The sequence below is a fragment of the Grammomys surdaster genome, unplaced genomic scaffold (genome assembly GCF_004785775.1).
Source record: "Grammomys surdaster isolate TR1022 unplaced genomic scaffold, NIH_TR_1.0 142, whole genome shotgun sequence".
Lineage (NCBI taxonomy): Eukaryota > Metazoa > Chordata > Mammalia > Rodentia > Muridae > Grammomys > Grammomys surdaster.
The window spans coordinates 1,712,878-1,733,303 of NW_021604600.1; the positions used below are offsets into that span (position 1 = coordinate 1,712,878).

At 39.6% G+C, this 20,426-nt stretch overlaps 1 protein-coding gene across 1 annotated transcript in view; it reads left to right on the forward strand.

Moving 5' to 3' along the window:
* LOC114618477 (cytochrome b-c1 complex subunit 2, mitochondrial) overlaps nt 1-20,256 on the forward strand; it is a 26,086-nt gene extending 5,830 nt beyond the window's left edge. Inside the window, exons 5-14 of the mRNA XM_028764244.1 lie at nt 671-727; nt 2,607-2,731; nt 4,872-4,969; nt 8,647-8,704; nt 10,209-10,304; nt 10,590-10,789; nt 13,362-13,442; nt 15,587-15,663; nt 18,147-18,300; nt 19,737-20,256. Of these exons, the coding sequence (XP_028620077.1) occupies nt 671-727; nt 2,607-2,731; nt 4,872-4,969; nt 8,647-8,704; nt 10,209-10,304; nt 10,590-10,789; nt 13,362-13,442; nt 15,587-15,663; nt 18,147-18,300; nt 19,737-19,820 (1,030 nt within the window). The 3' untranslated portion in view covers nt 19,821-20,256. The remainder of the gene's footprint in view (nt 1-670; nt 728-2,606; nt 2,732-4,871; nt 4,970-8,646; nt 8,705-10,208; nt 10,305-10,589; nt 10,790-13,361; nt 13,443-15,586; nt 15,664-18,146; nt 18,301-19,736) is intronic.
* Nucleotides 20,257-20,426: the final 170 nt, after the last annotated feature.

Genomic DNA, 20,426 nt, shown 5'->3' on the forward strand with positions numbered 1-20,426 from the left:
TTCTTCTTCTTCTTCTTCTTCTTCTTCTTCTTCTTCTTCTTCTTCTTCTTTTTTTTAAGAACTAATGGTTCACTTTCTAACTACACAGCAGTTAGGAACTGAAGTTAACTTGTTATCTGTATAGTTTAAAGACAGTATACTTAGGGCTATGGTTTGTGAAGTTGGAGAGAATAAGGGAATTGTTATCAAAAGTCTACAAAGGAATCTTAAGTATTTGCCCTTTTGTTTTTCATTTTAAAATATGTGGAACATAAAATTTGCCTCTTTAAATGTGTATATAGGGTTCCACAACATTGACATTTGATCATTGTTGTCTCTGTCCACCTCTGGAACTTCACTGTTGTACTCCGCTGAAACTCTCCCAATAAGATGTGACCTCCTGTTCCCTTCGCCCTTGGCCACCATCCTATTTTCTCTGATTTTGATTGTCCTTTTGTTAGAATGTTAGCTTTACATTTTGCTGTCATTTTGTTCTTTGAATAAATGGTATAAACTATGTTCATTAGTAACTTACTTAGCATAAGGTCCTTGGGGTTCATCCATGAGGCAAGATTTGATTACTTTTTAAGGTGAATTTATTTGCCATTTTTTAAAAAATACTTTAAATTTTTAGTTGAATATATAGTATTTTCTGACTCAGATAATTCACCATAACTTATTTTCAATTCAGTGTTACTGCAACAAGGGAAAACATGGCATACACTGTGGAAGGCATTCGGAATGATATGTAAGTACTTGCATGTATTAGAATATCTGCTTTTATGGGATACTAGGGACAAATAGTGTAAATAAAACCTACTACTATATTAAATAAAAAATCCAGTTTTTAAAAAGGCGTAGGAACCAGAGAGACAGTTTAGTGAATGATTAAGAATGCATACTGCTCTTGCAGTGAACCAAAATTTGGATCCTAACATCCACATCCGGAGACTCACAACTGATGTAACTCCAGTTGCAGGGGATCCAGTGCCCTCTTTTGGCATCCACAGGTCTTTGACTCAAGTTTATAAACCTATACATAGGCTATATACATAATAAAATTTATTTAAATCTAAAGAAAACAATTAATAAAAATAGAAATAATATGCTTTTTTAAAAAAATACAAATTTGGGAGTTGGGGTTGGTGAGGAGGAGGTATAGGATGAGGAACAGTCAGAGGGTAGACCAGGAGAGGATAAAGACTGGACTGCAAAAAAAGATTAAAGAATTAAAACATACAAAAAACACACAAAAGTTATAAAAAAGAAAATATACAAATTTTGTATTAAAGAAGGTGACCTAGACTCAGAAAGATAAATGCCATATTCTCTCAACAAGTCCTAGCCTTTAATGTTTGTGTATGTGTGTAGGAGTGTGTGAGTGTAGTTCATGACACTGGAAAGGGAACCACAAGGTGTTGCAGAAGGCAGGGCAAAGTAAAACATCTGAGTCAGGAAAGGAGAAAGGAAGCATCTAGCTGTGGAAAAGTACAAGTGGAAGGGGGCAAAAAAAGAACAGAGGATAGGTGGAGGGGGATCAATAAAAGTGGGTTTAAAACTGCCACGATGAAACCTAACACTTTGTATGCTAACTTAAATTTCAAAACAGAGACTAAGCTATACTTCATTTACTTTGTCACTGTGACCTTAGACTTTTACTTTGGAATATTATTTATAAATCTAGTATTAATTAGGCTAATTAATACTAACCACTAATATGATTACAGTTTAGTATCTTAAATGTTGATTTAACATTTTGTTCTGGTCCTGGAGATCACCTAGAGCAGTAGTTCTCAACCTGTGGGTCACGACTCCTCTGGGGATCAAACAACCCTTTCATAGGGATCACCTAAGACCATTGGAAACACAGATATTTACATTACTATTCTCTTTTTAAAAAGAAAGAACAGAAAGTTAGGTGGGAAAAACAGGAGCAAAATATATTGTATAAGAAATGTTTTTCAATAAAAAAAAAATAAAAATAAAAAACACATTCCAGGGGCTGGAGAGATGGCTCAGTGGTTAAGAGCACTGACTGTTCTTCCAGAGGTCCTGAGTTCAATTCCCAGCAACCACATGATGGCTCACAACCATCTATAATGGGATCTGATGCCCTCTTCTGGTGTGTCTGAAGACAGCTACATTGTACTCATATATGTAAAATTAATAAATAAATCTTTTTTTTAAAGTACATTTTTAAAAAACACACTCCATAATTCTTAAGATAACTTTTTTGCATTGATATTTGTAATGTTTGATTCTATTACAATTTACATTGATAATACATTATGATTTACAGTAGCAAGATTACAGTTATGAAGTGGCAACAAAAAATGATTTTATGATTAGAGGTCAGACAGCATGAGGAACTGTATTAAAGGGCTGCAGCATTAAGAATATTAAGAACCCCTGACCTAGAGCTTTGAGGCATACCAAGCAAGTATTCTATCCTTGAGCTCCCTCCCAGCCAAGTCCTTGGTTTTTCAAAATAAGGTATTATTTCATAACCCAGGCTAGCCTAGAAGAAAAAGTCCTCCAGCCTCCACCTACCAGATGTTGGATTAAAAGTATGTGTCATAACACCAGCATAAATTTGTGACCTGTACCTCTTCACTGGTTTTCTGTAGTGAGATCCTGATGGAGTTCCTGCTCAATGTCACAACAGCACCAGAGTTTCGCCGTTGGGAAGTAGCTGACCTTCGGTCTCAGCTAAAGATTGACAAAGCTGTTGCCTTTCAGAATTCACAGACTCGTAAGTACATTTGCAGATTCCATTCCATTGTTTCTAAGATAATGGTTTTGAGAAGATCCAACTTGTAAAGAAAATCTTATGTGTACTTGAAAATATCTCCCAAAGTGCACTCTATTGAAGAGTCTTGTTTGTTTTGTTGTTGCTTTCCACGTTGGTGAGTGGACAGATTGATGGTCGACTGCATATGCTGTGCTGTCTGTTCCTTCACTGTGTTGGTTTTGTTTCTGTCTTGCTTAGAAAAAAGCACTGTGACAGCTTACTGTTGCTGTTGTCAGTGACTCCGCTTACAGGGCCCTCCAAAGCACATCCCACGTGTTTTGTCTTGATCTTTTGCTTGTTTATTTAGATTACTGTTTTTGTCAAAGTATATGTGTATTTCTTGGGTTTTATTTGATTTTAAAGAAAGAATAGAAAGTTAAGTAGGAAAAACATGAACAAAATATATTGTATAAAATTGTTTTTCAATAAAAACTTGAAGAAAAAACCTCCATAATTCTTAAAATAACTTTTTTGCTTGGATATTTGTAATGTTTGATTATATAATCTTAGCAGATATAGCTGGCAAACCAAATCTGTAAACAAACACTGCTGGCTTTTAGACATTACATAGCTTCTGGTAGGAGCAAAACTGAGCATGTGGACTAGAGTAGGAGCCAGCTGTAGTATTCTGAGTGCACTGGGGACCAAATGCAGGACTCGCAAGAAAGAACCTGTGTGAGATTTAGTGAGAGGTTTGTGTGCTAATATATCACGGTGAACTTGTGTCACAGAGGAATGTGGTCAACGGCAACATTGTAGAAAGGGTTCCATACTTGTCCAAGCTGGCTGCTTCTCACCATTGAGGTTCCAGTCTTTGTCTGGCCAAACGTGTCCTGTCACATGTCCTGTCACGTGTCCTGTCATGTGTCCTGGCTGTTCTTACATCTCCCCTAGGATTACTATTTAGTCCAACTTCTGACTCCTTGCCAGTGACCCTTTCTGCTTTGAAAACCAAGTGAACATCTTTTAAAACCAATCTGTGAGTTAGAGACCAAAACTGTAATCTAGCCTTTATAGCTTTCATCTGACCCCATCCTCCTCCTCTTAGGTTTTGTTATAACTATTTATATGCAAAAATCATGCTTTTTAATGGGAAGCATGTATGTTTTGGTACTTGTTTACATTTGTAACGTTTAAATTAGGTTAAACATACTCACCCGTCTCCTTGAACGTCTTACATTTCTTAACTGTGAAGACTGTGCAAAGCCTTTCTAGCTGCTCCTGCTCCTACGTGTTCTCTTTGTATCACTGACTCCCCCTCCCTCCCCAATCCTGAGTCAGACTCTGCTTTGTCTGTTTCCTCTATGTTTTAACTATCACAAGGTAGTCACCTGGGACTTAATCATTGTAGAAGACTTTTCCAAGATTTTCTTGTACTCTCTTCCTTTTCCTGCTGTCATTCCATGTGCCCAGCTGCACACTTTACTGCTAACACTCATAACAATTTTATTTCATAATTTTCCCCCTCAATGTTTTGAGAGTGGCCATTGTATCTGACTTCTCTCCATGTTTCTAGCAACTAGCACAGTGCTTAGTATCAGGAAGCGTGCCCAAATAATGAACAGATATAAGGGATATAATTCCAGAAAAGGCACAGAACCCAGAAGGCAGGTGCAGCAGTGCCAGGGCACCAGGAAAGAGTAAGTCCGGGTCAGTGGTAAGTAGCTTTTTACTCCCAATAACTGGCGATAACCTAAGCTTGCTGCTTTCATAGTTCCCTGTGTCCTGGCAACTCTCACATCACCCAGGGAGAGAACCAGGAGTAAAGTCAGATTCAGATTAAATAAATTATTGTTGTCTCACAGAGACAACTCCTCTCCTTTCTCTTTGTACTCTGCAGAGGTACTCTTTGAACCTCTGCAGAAGGTTGTGAGCCACCATGTAGTTGCTGGGATTTGAACTCATGATCTCCTGAAGAGCAGTTGGTGCTCTTAACCGCTGAGCCATCTCACCAGTCCTGAACTTTAAAAGTTGCTCTAAGTTATGTAGTAACAAATTTCAAGTCTCTGGAAACTTCAGTCTCAAATCTATATATACTTGTTGCTGTCTTTAAAATACTGTAGCCATCGATAAATTTGAGCACGCGTTGTTTATGTTTCAGGTATCATTGAGAACTTGCATGATGTTGCCTACAAGAATGCCTTGGCTAATCCCTTGTACTGTCCTGACTATAGGATGGGGAAGATAACGTCAGAGGAAGTAAGTGATGGGGCTGTGTTAGGAATGCTCACTCCTAACCACCAGACCACATTATATTGGACGTGCTATTTGAGGATGTTTGTTGGGTTTTGTATTAACTCCTAATCTTAAGAAATCCATTCTGCTTTTTTCATCCCGGCGTACTTGGTTTTGTTTTGTTTTACTAAACTTCTTTTTGAACAGTATTTTTTTTTCCCTTCCCTTTTCCCTCTTGCTCTGGCCCAAAGTGTACTGTAGCCGTCTTCAGACACACCAGAAGAGGACATCAGATCTCATTACAGAAGGTTGTGAGCCACCATGTAGTTGCTGGGATTTGAACTCATGATCTCCTGAAGAGCAGTCGGTGCTCTTAACCGCTGAGCCATCTCACCAGTCCTGAACAGTTTTTTGTTGTTTTTGTTGTTGTTTTTAAATATCTTAACTAAAAAGTTTTTATGAGTAACGAGGTCCTAAAATGAAAATCTAAAACAAGCAAAATAAACAAGAGATTGTCTTGTGGGTCTGGAGAGGTGGCTAAGTGTGTAAGAGCTCCTGCTGCACACACATGAGAATCTGAGTTTCATATGCATGTAATTACCACCAAGAGTGGCCACAGGCACCTGCAATCCTTGTGCTGTGGAGCAGGAACAGAAGAATCACTAGGCTTGTGGACTGCCGACCTAGCTCTGGATTCAGTAAGAGACCCTGTCTCAAAGGAATAAGACAGTGAGTGATGGAGCAGGACACCTGACATTCTCCTCTGATCTGTGTACGTGTACACATACCACACGCACACACATGCACGTGCACTGAATAGGCAGGGAGAAGACTGAGCCAAAAACTAGCTTACATGCCAAAAGGCACTCAATGTTAATACCTGGTGTATTTTCTTCTATAGCCTTTTCTGTGTGTATGTATACTTTTTAAATAATTTAATGGTTAAATATCATAGTAAAGTATTTTATAGTTATAAAATCTAGTGACATGTATGAAATAAACCTCACGTCCTTACTTCCCATTTGGTCTTTAGCCCAGCACTGTTTATTTACCTTTTCTAGGACACCAACTCCCCTGGGCCAGCAGGCCAGATTTATCCCATGTCACAGACAAGTGTATGCCTTAGAACTGTGTTTCTAAAGCAAGAAACATTGACTATTGGAGTTGGAGAGCTGGCTCAAAGGTTACAAGCACTAGCTACTCTTCCAGAGGGCTCAGGTTTGATTCCTAGCACCCACATGGTAACTCACGACTGTCTGTAACTCCAGGGACTCCTGTTCCCTTTTCTGCACCATCAAGCATGCCCCTGGTGCACAGATAAGCATGCTGTAAGTATAGGTAGGTGGACATAATCTTACTGCCCGCTTCTACCACCTATTCCTCCCTAATTATTCATCAGAAAATTTGAGGGTCTGGAGAGATGAGTTAATGGGTAAAGGCACCTGTCACACATGACTAGTGACCCGAGTTCAATCTCCAGGACCAAATAAAGGTGGAGAGGACTGAGTCCACAGAGCTTTCTGACTCTGAAAGAAAAATTTGGAATTATCAATCCTTTCTAGGTATTGTTTCAAGTATTGTTTCTCATTTCTAGTTTGTGATTAGATGTTAACTTTGATAAACTTGATGCTCTCAAAGGTCGTTAGTGTTTTGGTTTGTTCTCTTTTTTTTTTTTTTAAAGATTTATTTATTTATATGAGTACACTGTAGCTGTTTTCAGATACGCCAGAAGAGGGCATCGGATCCCATTATAGATGGTTGTGAGCCACAATGTGGTTGCTGGGAATTGAACTCAGGGCCTCTGGAAGAGTAGTCAGTGCTCTTAACTGCTGAGCCACCTTTCAAACCCTGTTTGTTCATTTTTTAATGTGTTCTTAGGCTAAGGGAAGGATAAGGAGATTAGTGTAGTACACTTTAGCAATTCAGCTTCAGTAGAAAAACATCCATAGAAAGACAGTTGATTGGCCATCTAAGGCAACTCCACAGATGTTTACCATTCTTTCAGGCCATAGCTTCTTGATTAAAGTGGTGAAAGTTCAGCCAGTGTTTCTTATCAGTTATCACTTCAGTCATTCTCTGAACCCTTCTGGTAGATACTGTGCCTCTACAGTGTAGAACAGTGTATCTCTGCATATAAATAAGCACATATCCAATTTACCTATAAATGAAGGGTTTTTTTTCCCTGCCCCCTAAAGAAATTTTCAACCCCTTGGAGGTAGTACTCATTACTCATAATTAGATGCTAGTCTTGCTTCTTGTCTGCTTAGCTAAGGTAGCCATGTAAACCAAGATTCCCAAGTCTCACTGAGTGTTAGTAGCCATGTGTGCTGGTTAGATAAATAAGTAGTTGGGTTTTTTCTCTGTATGAAAACCCTGACTGACCTTGGACTCACAGTCTTCAGTATTGGCCTCCTGTGTGCCAGGATCACAGAGGTGTGCTCCAACTGCATAAAACTTGACTGGTTTTAAAGATTCTAAGATTCTATCTGGAATCAACTTAATCCATCTGTACTATCAAAAACAGTGTTATTTTTGTATTTACACTCTCTTAGACAATTCTGTAATCTTAATTGGAAACTATTTATTGGTAACTTTTACCATTATGATGATGACATTCTCCATAAAAAAGCAACTTAGAAGAGGCGGAAAGTTTATTTTGGCTCAGAGTTTGAGGATACTATCTGTCTTGGCAGTGGGGCCTGACAGTGGGAATGTGAGGCAACTAGTTACTTTGCATCTGCAGTTAGGAAACAGATGGATGAATTTTGGTGCTCCACTAGCCTTCTTTATGTTCAGGCCCGATGGATGTTGCCACCCACATTTAGGATGGGTCTTTGCATCTATTTGATAATGTGGGTTAACTATCACAGGAACCCTGGTGTTGACTGACCTGATAGCAAGTAAAGTTTTAGACAAATTGGTCTCAAAAGTGGGTAGGACAGACCTACCTCAAAAAAAAAAGGAAAGGAAAGGAAAGAAGGAAGGAAAAAGAAACAAGGGGGAAATGGGTAGAAGTGTAGTTACAGTAGTCTGTCATAGAATGTTTATAGTGTTGTATGATTACCTGACAGTAAATAAGATGTACTGTTTAAAACCTCATTAGAATACTAAGGGCATAAACTTGGTCTCATTCTTGATTTCAAGTCAGTGTATACTCTTAATTTGTTTTGATTCTTTTTTTTAATATTTTTCCCATTTTCATGTCTGTGGTGTGATGTATATGAAGGCAGGCATGGTACAGGCAGAGGTGAGAATTCTACATCTTCCACTAAAGGCTACTAGCAGAATACTGACTTCCGGTCAGCTAGGATGAGGGTCTTATAGTCCACACCCACAGTGACACACCTACTCCAACAGGGCCACACCTACTCCAAAGGGACCATACCCTCTAATAGTGCCACTCTCTGGGCCGAGCATATACAAACCATCACAAGTTCTCACACCATTCAGTCTGTTTAAATTCAGTGGTTTTATTAGAGTTTTCATTACAGTTGTAGACCCATGAGGCCATAAGGTCTTACTCTTTTAAGCCATAGTTTTTAGTATAAAATCACAGTGTGATGAGCAGTAGCTAATCCTGCATAGTCCATTATGGCAACATTCAAACCTGGGGATTTGTTTCCTGCCATACTGCACTTGTATATTTTTAACCGTTTGTATTTATACTAACATGACCTAATAGTTCTTCTTTACTTCCTCAGTTACATTACTTTGTTCAGAACAATTTCACAAGTGCAAGAATGGCTCTGGTTGGACTTGGTAAGTCTGAGATTGCTTGCATGTGAGTTTGCTTCCCAAGAGCAACCCTTAAACTGTGTGACATATGCATAGGGTTGAACATTTTGAAAACCCTAGGAGAATAGTATATGATAGGGTTTTAATTGCTAGTTATTGGGGAAACAAATTACAGTATTTTACTACTTCCTTTAAAGTCTTGACAATGTTTACAAAATTTATAAGCAAAGAGCATCAATAGTAACTAACAAAATTTTAATCTGCGAGATTGGCAAAAAATAAAGGGTTGGCTCTTCCCAGTATTACCTAGGATTTGAAGAAATATATATACACTGTCAAACATTGCTGACATGCTGGACGTGGTGGCTCATTCCTTTTAATTCCAGCACTCCAGAAGCAGGTAGACCTCTCCAAGTTTGAGGCCAGCCTGATCTACATAGTGAGTTCTAGACCAACCAGAGCTACATAGTGAGACTATCTTGAAAAAAACAAAAACAATTATCGGTGGGAGTATAAGTTGACAGCTTTTGAATATATCTATTAAAGGTTCTTTATTTTGGATACTATATATCCACTTATCAAGTTTGTTGCTTATAAATAGTTTATATTACATGGTTTGTCTTTTCACTCTTGATTGCCCTTCAGTGTACAATACAAGATTCCAACTGCTATTAGAAACATGCTAATGTCTATTTAAAAAGATACTGGTTAAATAAATGATGTATTCATTGAGTGGAATATTTTATAACCATTTCTAACTACTTAGATACAAAATATGGAAGACAATTTAGAAACACTAAAGACAATAATAACACTTTTAAAATAGGGTCTTGTGATGTAGCTCAGTAGTAAAACATATGTCTAGCATGCTTGGGACCTTAGATTCAGCTTCTGACACCACAAAAGAATAAGTGAGCTGGGTAGTGGTGGTGCCTGCCTTTAATCCTAGCACTTAGGAAGCAGGGGCATGTGGATCTCTGAGTTCAAGGCCAGCCTGGTCTACAGAACAAATTCCAGGACAACCAGGGATACACAGAGAAACCCTGTCTCAAAGGGGGAAAACAAAGGTAAAAGAAAATTAATATATACCAGTAACTAACTATATAGGAAAACATTTAGATGAATATAATAGTTAATAATAAATTGTAAATTGATAGCAGGAGGAGTGCTATTTTGGCAAGAAGATTCATGGTTTTTCTTTTGTTTTTTTTTCTGTTTATTTTTGTAATGTTTGAGTACTTTTGTAATTAAATTATTTTTTAGTATGTATGAGTACATGATTAGCAGCTGAGTACATGCCATTGCCACCACACGTGTGGAGGTCAGAAGACAATCCTTCCACCTTCAGGTATATTCCAGGGATCCAACTCTGGTCTCCAGACTATTGTGGTGCTTTTGCCTGCTGATCTGTCTCGAAGCCTGGTTTGCATTTAATAATTACATATTTTAAAACAAGGGAAAACGGAAGCTTTATAATTGTATTGGAGAAATATTGACTCTAGTTTTGTTTTTGCTTCCATTGAAACAGGTGTGAGTCATTCTGTCCTAAAGCAAGTTGCTGAACAATTTCTCAACATGAGGGGTGGCCTTGGTTTAGCTGGTGCAAAAGCCAAATACCGTGGAGGTAAGTATTCTTTCTCCTAGGTATGATAGCATATGTCAGTGGCATTTCTCTGCAGAAATAGCATGTTGGGGCAATATTGGCTTGATTGTTACTACCAAACCATGTCAGTACAGAAGAAAAGAAGTAGATGGCTCAGGTGTTATGGGAAACATGCTTTGAGTGGGTATACCTCGTAAACCACAAACTCTAACCTTGGTTAATTAGTACTGTGTTATAGAGACTACTGATGAGTAAAACCAATGATAGTAAAGATACTTTTTTGCTCCTCCCTCTTTACATGACCAGGTGAAATTAGAGAGCAGAATGGAGACAATCTGGTCCATGCTGCTATTGTAGCAGAAAGTGCTGCCGTTGGAAGTACAGAAGCAAATGCATTTAGTGTACTTCAGCATCTTCTTGGTGCTGGACCACATATCAAAAGGGGAAACAACACCACCAGCCTCCTGAGCCAGAGTGTTGCCAAAGGAAGTCACCAGCCTTTTGACGTGAGTCTAAGCAGTCAATGTCTCTTGTTTTAGCTTCCAGAAACACGTTACTTGTCATACAGTCTTGATTATCTATTAATGGTAGTCTGATTTTAAAATTTAAGATGAATAATTATAAGCTCAATTGGGTGGCTCAAACCTGGTATCATTCCACATTAGAAACAGAGACCATGTAAGAAGGCTAAGTGCGGTGGCACATGCTTATAATCCCAGTGCTGGGGAGGTTGAGATGGGTTGGTCTCTGGGGCTCGAGACCAGTCTGCTTGCCTACTGGGTTTGTTCCAGGCCAGTAGGAGACCTAGTCTCAAAAGCCAAGGAAGTCATTGCCTGACAAACAATACAAAGCTTCTACACATACATACACAAGAGCACATTATATACAGATACAGGAGATAAAGAAAAGGTTAATAAAAGAAATGCTTCATTGTCCTTATTTCCCTAGATATAACTGCTATCTTCGTCTCTGTTTCTGTTCCTGTGGCTGTTTCCTGAGTTTTGCTGTTCATTGTTTTACAAACAAGTGGTCAGAAAAAACAGTGAATTGTTTACAGATACATACCTCCATCTTGAGATTAAATTAATACAAAAATGATGACATTAAGAACAGGAGGGACTGGAGAACATGGCTTGGCAGTTAAAAGCACTGACTACTCTTCCAAAGGTCCAGAGTTCAATTTCCAGGAACCACATGGTAGTTCACAACCATCTAGAATAGACTCTGATGCTCTCTTCTGTTATGGAAGCATACATGCAGTGCACACATGCACACACATATGAAATAAATATTTTTAAAAACTAGCCTCATAATAACTTTTGTTTGGTTGTGTGGTGGTGGTGGTTGTTGGAGACAAGGTCTCATATGTTCCAGATTGGTCTCAAAACTTGCTATGGCTGAAGATGACTTTGACCACCTAATATTCTTGCCTCTACCTTCCAAATGCTAGGATTACAAGTGTGTGCCACCATGCCTATATTAACTTTTGATGCTTTTATGACAGGAAAATGCTTTTAAAATGTGATGTTTGCATCAGGAATATATGAAATGTTAAGCAGTCATAGTGGCATACTCTTGTAATCTCAGCACTTGGAAGGTGAAGCAGGAGGATCAGGAATTCGAAGCTAGCCTGCACTACATAACAAGTCCCTGCCTCAAGTGAGAAAGAAAAAGAAAATGTGGACTGTTTTGGGGATTTGTTTGTTTGTTTTTCTTTTTCGAGACAGGGTTTCTCTGTGTAGTCCTGGCTGTCCTGGAACAACTCACTCTGTAGACCAGGCTGGCCTCAAATTCAGAAATCCGCCTGCCTCTGCCTCCCAAGTGCTGGGATTAAAGGCGTGTGCCACCACTGCCTGGCAAATGTGGACTGTTAACCAAGTATTTATAATTACTTACCCTTTAGTCTGTCTTTAAAAGACAATAAATGAGCTGAGAATGATGGTGCACATCTGTAATCATAGAGCATGGGAGATCGAGACAGTAGTGTCTCGAAATACGTTTGAGGCTAGCCCAGACTAGATAACATTCTGTCTCAGAAAGAAAAAGACAGACAGAAATGTACTTGGGATTAATGGCATGTGCCACCACCACCCAGCTAAACATGGGTTTGAAATGTGGACTTTTCAGACTGTATTGACAGAGACATGAATTAATAAACCTGTTTTAAGAACCTGAAAATCAGGGCTGGAGAGATGGCTCAGTGGCTAAAAGCACTGCTGGCTTCTCTTCCAGAGAACTGGGGTTCAGTTTCCAGCACCTCTACATGGCAGCTCACAACTGTCTGTTACTCCAGTTCCAGGGGATTCAACACCTTCATAAAGGCAAAACTCCAATGCATAAGAAATAAAAACAAATAAATCATTTATTTAAAAAAAGAATCTGAAAATCAGCTGAGTGGTGGTGGTAAATGCTTTTGGTCCCAGCACTTGGGAGGCAGGTGGATCTCTGAGTTCAAGGCCAGCTTTGTCTACAGAGTTTTAGGACAGCTAGGGCTATACAGAGAAACCCTGTCTTAAAAAAAACAAAACAAACAAACAAACAAAAAGAACAAAAAAAAAAAAACCCAAAACTTGAAAGTTCTTATCTTTTAACAATTTAGGTGATATTCTAGGTACTCAAGGTCAACCCCAGGAGTTCGAGGCGTGACTCATCCTATCTGTTACAAGCTACATTTCTTGCTACCTTAGATAGCTATGGCTACTCGGCAAAGTCTGGGTCTAGCCTTTAGTTTATAGATGTACAAGCAAATTGGTGAGCCAGATGGTACCAACAGCAAAATAAAGAAATGCAGTCTGTCCCGCTGCAGTCCACATCTCTGTCACTGTATGCTGCCATTCTGTTTGTGCTGCCACTTAGTCATCAAGAGACGCTTTGAAAAACCCAATAAAAAGGTTTAAATGACATGAACCCCTCTAAAGCTTTTGTGGTTCTGAAAGGGATAATCTGTAGAACATTAAAGCCCTTGCCAGAATTAAGTAAACTGCTGTTTTGTTTATAAGTTTTATCCAGGTAATCTTTGGAAATTGTGATCTCTTCTACCTGGAAAATACTATACAGTAAAGTTCCATTATATTTCAGGTTTCTGCATTTAATGCCAGTTACTCAGACTCTGGGCTCTTTGGAATTTACACTATCTCCCAGGCTGCAGCTGCTGGAGATGTAAGTTACTAATTCATTAACTCCTAAAGCTTTTCTCCCGTTGCTGTATTTTTAGTTAAATGTGAAATGTCTAAGTGCCATGCTTTGTCATAGATCTTCATGGTCTAATATCATTGAATTATCTGTTACTGAGAAAACTTTACAAGGTGTATATTAATGCTTACAGGAAAGGGAAATGCATACTTTGGTTTTTCTTAAACATGTGATTCTGACATCTGTATTTCAGAACCTCAGAGAGGTCAAGTCCAGGATGCATATTTGTAGGTCTTCATTGTAGAGATGATGTTAGTAAGAAGGCTGGGGGTGTGTCTCAGTTGGTGGAGTGCTTCCTTGTAATGTTTGGGGCCCTGGGTTTAGTCAGCATTGTCATATAAACTGGGTGTAGTGGCATATGCCTGTAATCTAGTGTTCTTAATCCCAGAACCAGATAGGAGGCAGGAAGATCAAAAGCATGAATCTTTATCTTTAAAAATAAAAATAAAAAAACCAGAAGGAAAAGAAACTCAGCTGAAGTTCTGGGCAGCAACACAGTTGTGGAGGTGTGGAGGGAACAAATAGCAAGAGAAGGGAAAGTGATATTATGGTATTGAGTGCAAAGGAATGGAAGGCTGCTGGAAAGAGAGGGGCTCACTCTGTAAAGAGGAGGCTGGAAGAGGGGGAGCAGTTTTTATACTGAAAGTTTTAAGTTGAAGTAAATATTCATGAAGATAGATTCAGCAGATACAGGATTTAGAAAATAATAAATGGTTCAAGTTTGAGAAAGGAGGAGCAAGTATAATCTGGAACACAGGCATTTTAGTTCAGCAGCAAAAGCCAATGCTGAGGCAGTGCTGAGTCACACATGGAAGAGAAGGGGAAACTTGAAAGTAAGAGACTTGGGGAAGTGAATGGCTAAAAGCAGAGAATGGACATTCAACAGTGTTTGGTCTCCTTTAATAGTGACCATGGATTCTGCACAGGATAATCATCCAAGTTAGGTTTATAAGTTTTCTTCATTGCCATTCAGTCCCCTAACAGAAAAATGAAAGAAGTGGGTACTAGGATTCACACCAGGTTGGAGTCCTGAAAGTGAAAAGAAGATAGCAAGGAGTTGAAAAGACTGGCAGGAATTACTGAAGGGATGACTTCGGAGTGTGGGCCAGTTTTAGAAGGCACGGGGACAGGGAGGAACAGGTTGGGAGGCAGTGAACAGTTGAGGCATTAGACATCTTACTAAAGTAGGGGATAGGGACAATGACTAGAGTGAGGCCAGGCTTTGGAATTGGAGACTTTGAGGGGACTGTGTAACCTTAGGCAGCTCTATGTTATGTTCAAGTCGGGGGGTTGTGGCCATAGAAGTGGGTAACAAATAATGGAAAGGAAATTGAAGTCTTAGAATTTAGGTCATTATACAAAACAATAAGCCACAAGTCCAGAATGATGCCAGGACTGAGGTGAAGAAAATCCTAATTTGTTTGTTCTGCAAATATGTACCAAGTACTCACATCAGTGAAACTTTGGATTCTTTCAGTTTCTCTTTTGATTACTGAACTCTGATGTTCCAAATGTGTACAAGCCTTCCAGGTTAGCTGTGTTTGTGTGTATTCCTAATAAATAGTAGTAACACGGAGTCTTTTCTATCTTCCTCAAAGAAGAGGCACCAGTTTCTGCCAGTTTCTGCGCTATGCTTCTTAAGATCTGTAAGGTGCTTGGTGGATACTGTTGGTTTTATTGTTGTATACTACATGTGTGTATAAGTGCAGCTTCATTCTCGGTACTGTGACAGCGTTTAAAGGAAAAGGCTTTATTTTGGCTCACAGTTTCACTTTATCATGGTAAGGAGGGTGTGATGGTGGAAGTCACAGAGGTAGCTCCTCACTTCTTCTGGATTGAGATACAGAAAACAGGACCAGGAGCAGGACCAGGAGCAGAACCAGCTGTCTTCCTCCAGGCCCAGCCCCAGTGACTGTGACTGTTAGATTATATCCTAAATGCTCTGTTACCTCTCAAAGTAGCACCACCCACTGCATGGTGCACATGGTGGCCACAGAATTCCCCATGAGCACTAGAACTTCCTGTTATGTTTTTGTCTCAGTACAGGAGCTTTGATTACCTCAGGAGATCCAGGCTCTGGCCACTGATGACTTTTTACTTGTGTACCCTAGGTTATCAATGCTGCCTATAACCAAGTAAAAGCAGTTGCTCAAGGAAGCCTTTCCAGTGCAGATGTCCAAGCTGCCAAGTAAGTTTCTATGTTTCTATATTGTTACTTAGAAGCTGATTTAAAAAAAAAAAAATACTATATTCTTAGGCTGGAGAAATGGCTTAGTGGTTAAGAGCACAGGTTGCTCACCCAAAGGACCCAGGTTCATATCCTAACATACACATGGCAGTTTACAACTGTCTATAATTCCTACTTCTAGAAGATCTGACGCCCTCCCACAGGCATATATGGAAGCGGAGCACCTAATAAATAAAATTTTAAAAATTTAAGAAATAATACTATATGCTCATAAGACTTGAAAAGTCAAGAACAGTATTAATAAGGAAAGACTATAGCTCAGTGGTAGAGACTGCCTTGCATGTACAGGACATGGGTTCTAATCCCAGCACTACAGAAATGACCCTTGTTTTCCTACTTATGGTTCTTTTTTATATTTTAAAAAGAAATAAGGGGCTGGAGAGATGACTAAGCAGTTAAAAACATTGGCTGCTCTTCCAGAGGACACAATTCCTATAGCAGCTACATTGCAGTTTAAACCATCTATGACTCCAGATCCCGGGTATCCATCACCCTCACACAGATGTACATGCAGGCAAAATACCAATCAATGTGCATAAAATCAAAATAATTTCTATATTAACTTTATGTGTATGAGTATTTTGCCTGTTTAGCATGTGTGCAAGTGCACAACACATATGTTTTGTGCCCTCAGAGATCAAAAGAAGGTGTTGGATCTCCAGGATCCAATGATTGTGAACCTTTATGTGAGTACTGGAAACCAAACCCAGGCCTTTTGCAAGAGCAATAAGTAGTCTTAACCATAAGTAGTCAAGCCATGCTTGTCTCCAGACCCATCTTCTTGTATATGTGGGCTCACCCATGCCATGGCACATGTATGGAGGTCAGGACAGCTTGAAGTAGCTGTTCCCTCTTTTCAACATGTGAATTCCAGGGACTGAATTTGGGTTGTTATGTTTGGTAGCAAGCACATTTACCCTCAATGATTCATACCTAGATAACCCAGATGCCTTTTGAAGATGTGTTTGTAAGTAATAACAATTTCTTTATGGCATAATTGTGAAGTCTGCCTGTTTCGCTGCGGGGCAGTGGTGGCACACACCTTTAATCTCAGCACTTGGGAGGCAGAGGCAGGCAGATTTCTGAGTTCGAGGCCAGCCTGGTCTACAGAGTGAGTTCCAGGACAGCCGGGGCTACACAGAGAAACTCTGTCTCGAAAAACCAAAAAAAAAAAAAGTCTGTTTCATTTCAAAATAAAGCTTTTGCATCCATGTTTAAGCTTATGTTTGGCATAGAAGACATTGTATTGTACCATACTTTCCCACCTGACTTGTCCATCATGCCCCCTTCCTCACTGAGATAAATGCCAATTGAGTATCTGGGTGTGGGTGTGGGTGTGTGTGTGTGTGTGTGTGTGTGTGTGTGTAAGTAAAATTATCAGCCAAGTGGCTGATACATTAAAAGTCCCATACATATTCTCTTACTAGAAATGCCTGCCCTAGGGGCTAGAGAAATGGCTCAGTGGTTAAGAGCACTGGTTGCTCTTGCAGAGAACCTAGGTTCAATCCCAGCACCTATATGCAGTTCACAACTGTCTGTAATTCCAGTTCCAGGGATCCAACACCCTCATACAGACATACATGCAGGCAAAACACTAATCAATGTGCATAAAATCAAAATAATTTTTTTAAAAAAAACTAGTTTAAAAAAAGAAAGTAAAGAAATGCCTCTCCCAGTGGTGGCGGTACAAACCTTTAATCTCAACACTCAAGAGGTAGAGGCAGATGGATCTATTAAGTTTGAGGTCAGCTTGGTCTACCGAGTGAGTTTCAGGACAGCCAAAGCTGCACAGAGAAACCCTGTGTCAAAAAAAAACAAAGCAAAACAAGAGAGAAATGCCTCGAGAAAGGGGGCTGGAGAGATGGTTCGGACGTTAAAAGCTCTGGCTGTTCTTTCAGAGGACCAAAGTTCAATTCCCAACACTCACATGGGAATTGGGAATTCCCTATCTCACCACCTATCTCAAAAAAAACCAAACAGCAACAAATATATATTTTTTAGTAAGTTGAAAGTTGCTTCATGCCGGGCGGTGGTGGCGCACGCCTTTAATCCCACCACTTGGGAGGCAGAGGCAGGCGGATTTCTGAGTTCGAGGCCAGCCTGGTTTACAGAGTGAGTTGTTCCAGGACAGCCAGGTCTACACAGAGAAACCCTGTCTCAAAAAAAAAAAAAATTGCTTCATGATTAAAACTCATATTAAAAATTTTACTTAAGCTGTACTCCAAAATCAAAGGACAACCTGACGAGTGTTGAGAGCTGTTTTGTGTCGACACCTTCCAAATAGAGATGCATAAAAGTATTGCTGAAGTAAGGACTACAACAGACTTTTTAGCTTGTTTGAAATACATTTACTATCTTGCTGTTGGGGTTGGGGGAAGGGAAGGAGGGGGAAATAAAATTGACTTCTGCCTCTGACTGGACAGGAACAAGCTGAAAGCTGGATATCTAATGTCTGTGGAGACTTCAGAGGGTTTTCTGAGTGAAATTGGATCACAGGCTCTAGCTGCAGGTTCTTATGTGCCACCATCTACCATCCTCCAGCAAATTGACTGCGTGGCTGATGCTGATGTTGTGAAGGTAAGCAAATGAAATCCATTTCAGCTTAGATAGTTCAACCCTAGTGATCCACTTTCAGAATAACTGCATAAGCTTCCTTAGGGCCTGTGTTGGTGCAGGAGAGCAGGAGAGCTCGTTACCATCATGTCTGCAAACAGCTTCCCTAGCAGCTTGGGTGTATGTGTCTTCCCCGCTCAAGGAAATGCCCATTTTTGAACCATTTTAAACTCTTGGAGGTCAGGCAGTCAGATGAGTGACTTCCCAGGTTTCATGGCCACTTGCTGCTCCTTCTCAACCCAAGAAGCCCTGTGCCCGGCTGTTACCGTGCGCTTGCTTAGTTTCCACGTTCTTCCAACCTAAGACCTTCTCTTGCTAGTTTCCTCACCCGTCTTAAATAGTATTGTTTCCTACAAGATTTGAGTCTTTCGTTACAGCCAGGTAGTGGTGGTAGAGGCAGGTGCATCTCTGAGTTGGAGGCCAGCTTGGTGTACAGAGTCAGTTCCAGAAGAGCAGGGGCTACACAGAGAAACCCTGTCTTGAAACACCAAAAAAAAAAAAAAAAAAGATTGAGTTGTTTGAGTACTAATAAGCTGAACTTTGCTGTAAGTCTACATCAGTGGTGCTTCTACAGTAAAGACACCTCCCCCTTTTACTGTAGGTGTCTCAACCATCTTCTCAACATTGTGTGGTGACAGTGGGTAGAAGAGTCAAGTTTGGTTTTAGATACTCCCCCTGCCTGCATTTCAGTTGGCCCAGAATTCATTCTGATAGCATCTAAAAAGTACACTTATGTGTAAGGGCTGCATGAATCCTCGCTCACCCACTTCTACCACCTTCCCTCTTGCATCAGAAAAGCTAGCCTGGGATAACGTAGGAGCTCTTGCTCTACGTAGTCCTGCCCTGTGCTATTACACTTAATATAACTTTTGAATTTGAAGTAATGACGTGGAGAATACCAGAACAGCCAGGCATGGTGACAGATGCCTGCAGCCGCCCAGTGTTCTGGAGGCTAAAGTGAGGAGATTATGGGTTTCAAGTAGCTTGAACTACATATTTTCTCAATACCACCACCAACAGTCCCTCTTCCAAAATAAAAGGAACATCAAGACATAAAATTTACTTTTATGTTAACAATGACAGTATTTTGATTAACCCAGGCCTTTTGCCATTGTAATACAAAACAAAGTACAGCCTGCCAGTAGCCATTCTTCCCGGTTCTGAATGTCGGTGGGATTTTCTCTTCAAGACTGTCCTCATCTGGAGACCTTCTGTTTGCTTAGTTGCACATGTGATGCTGTTCACATTCAAAATAAAACACCAACTATCTCACAGTTAATTTTCGTCTTATGAGGCTATATTACAGAATTGCTGTCTTAGAATGTCTTGTCCATAAACTTGAAATATATGGTGTATCTACTTGGTGATAACATTATTTAACTTTCTGTGTTTTATTTAAGGCTGCAAAAAAGTTTGTTTCTGGCAAGAAGTCAATGGCAGCGAGTGGAAACTTGGGACATACGCCTTTTCTTGACGAGTTATAACAGATGCATATATTCAAGTCTCAGCCCAGACCAGCAAACACATCAGAGTCAGGTTTCGTAATTATTAATTAATGTTAATTCAACATTTTTCTCAGTGAAGTAAAAAAAAACTTGAAAGCATAGTTATTCCCAGCTGCCCTAGGGCCAATAAAGCATTGTGTGTAAATGTTTTTCTTGCATTCTTCCTAGGCAGTCAACAGGTATTTATTAAATGCTTCAAAGAAAACAGTAATAGAGTAATTGAGTTCACCAATTAAGAAATTTCAGAAACTGTTAAAATTGAGACTAAGCAGCTTTAAAAGTAAAATAAAACTTCCAGATTATTACTGATGGCTTCTTAAAATAAAAGCAGCTTTAAAATTTGCTCATTTTGGGGTAATAACAATTGAGTGGTCTGGATTTTGCCTCGTTTACAGTAAAACTACATTTCTAAGGAGCATCCTCTCAGCTGGTTCCTTCATTTGTGTCTGACTCCTTCTCCTGTCTCTTCCTCACTTGTTTCAGTCCTGACATTCCAAATAAAGGTATCACTTATAGGGTGGGGTTGTAATGTAAACAGCCAGTCCAAAACCTCAAGGAAAACTGTACCTTACAAGACAAATGTTC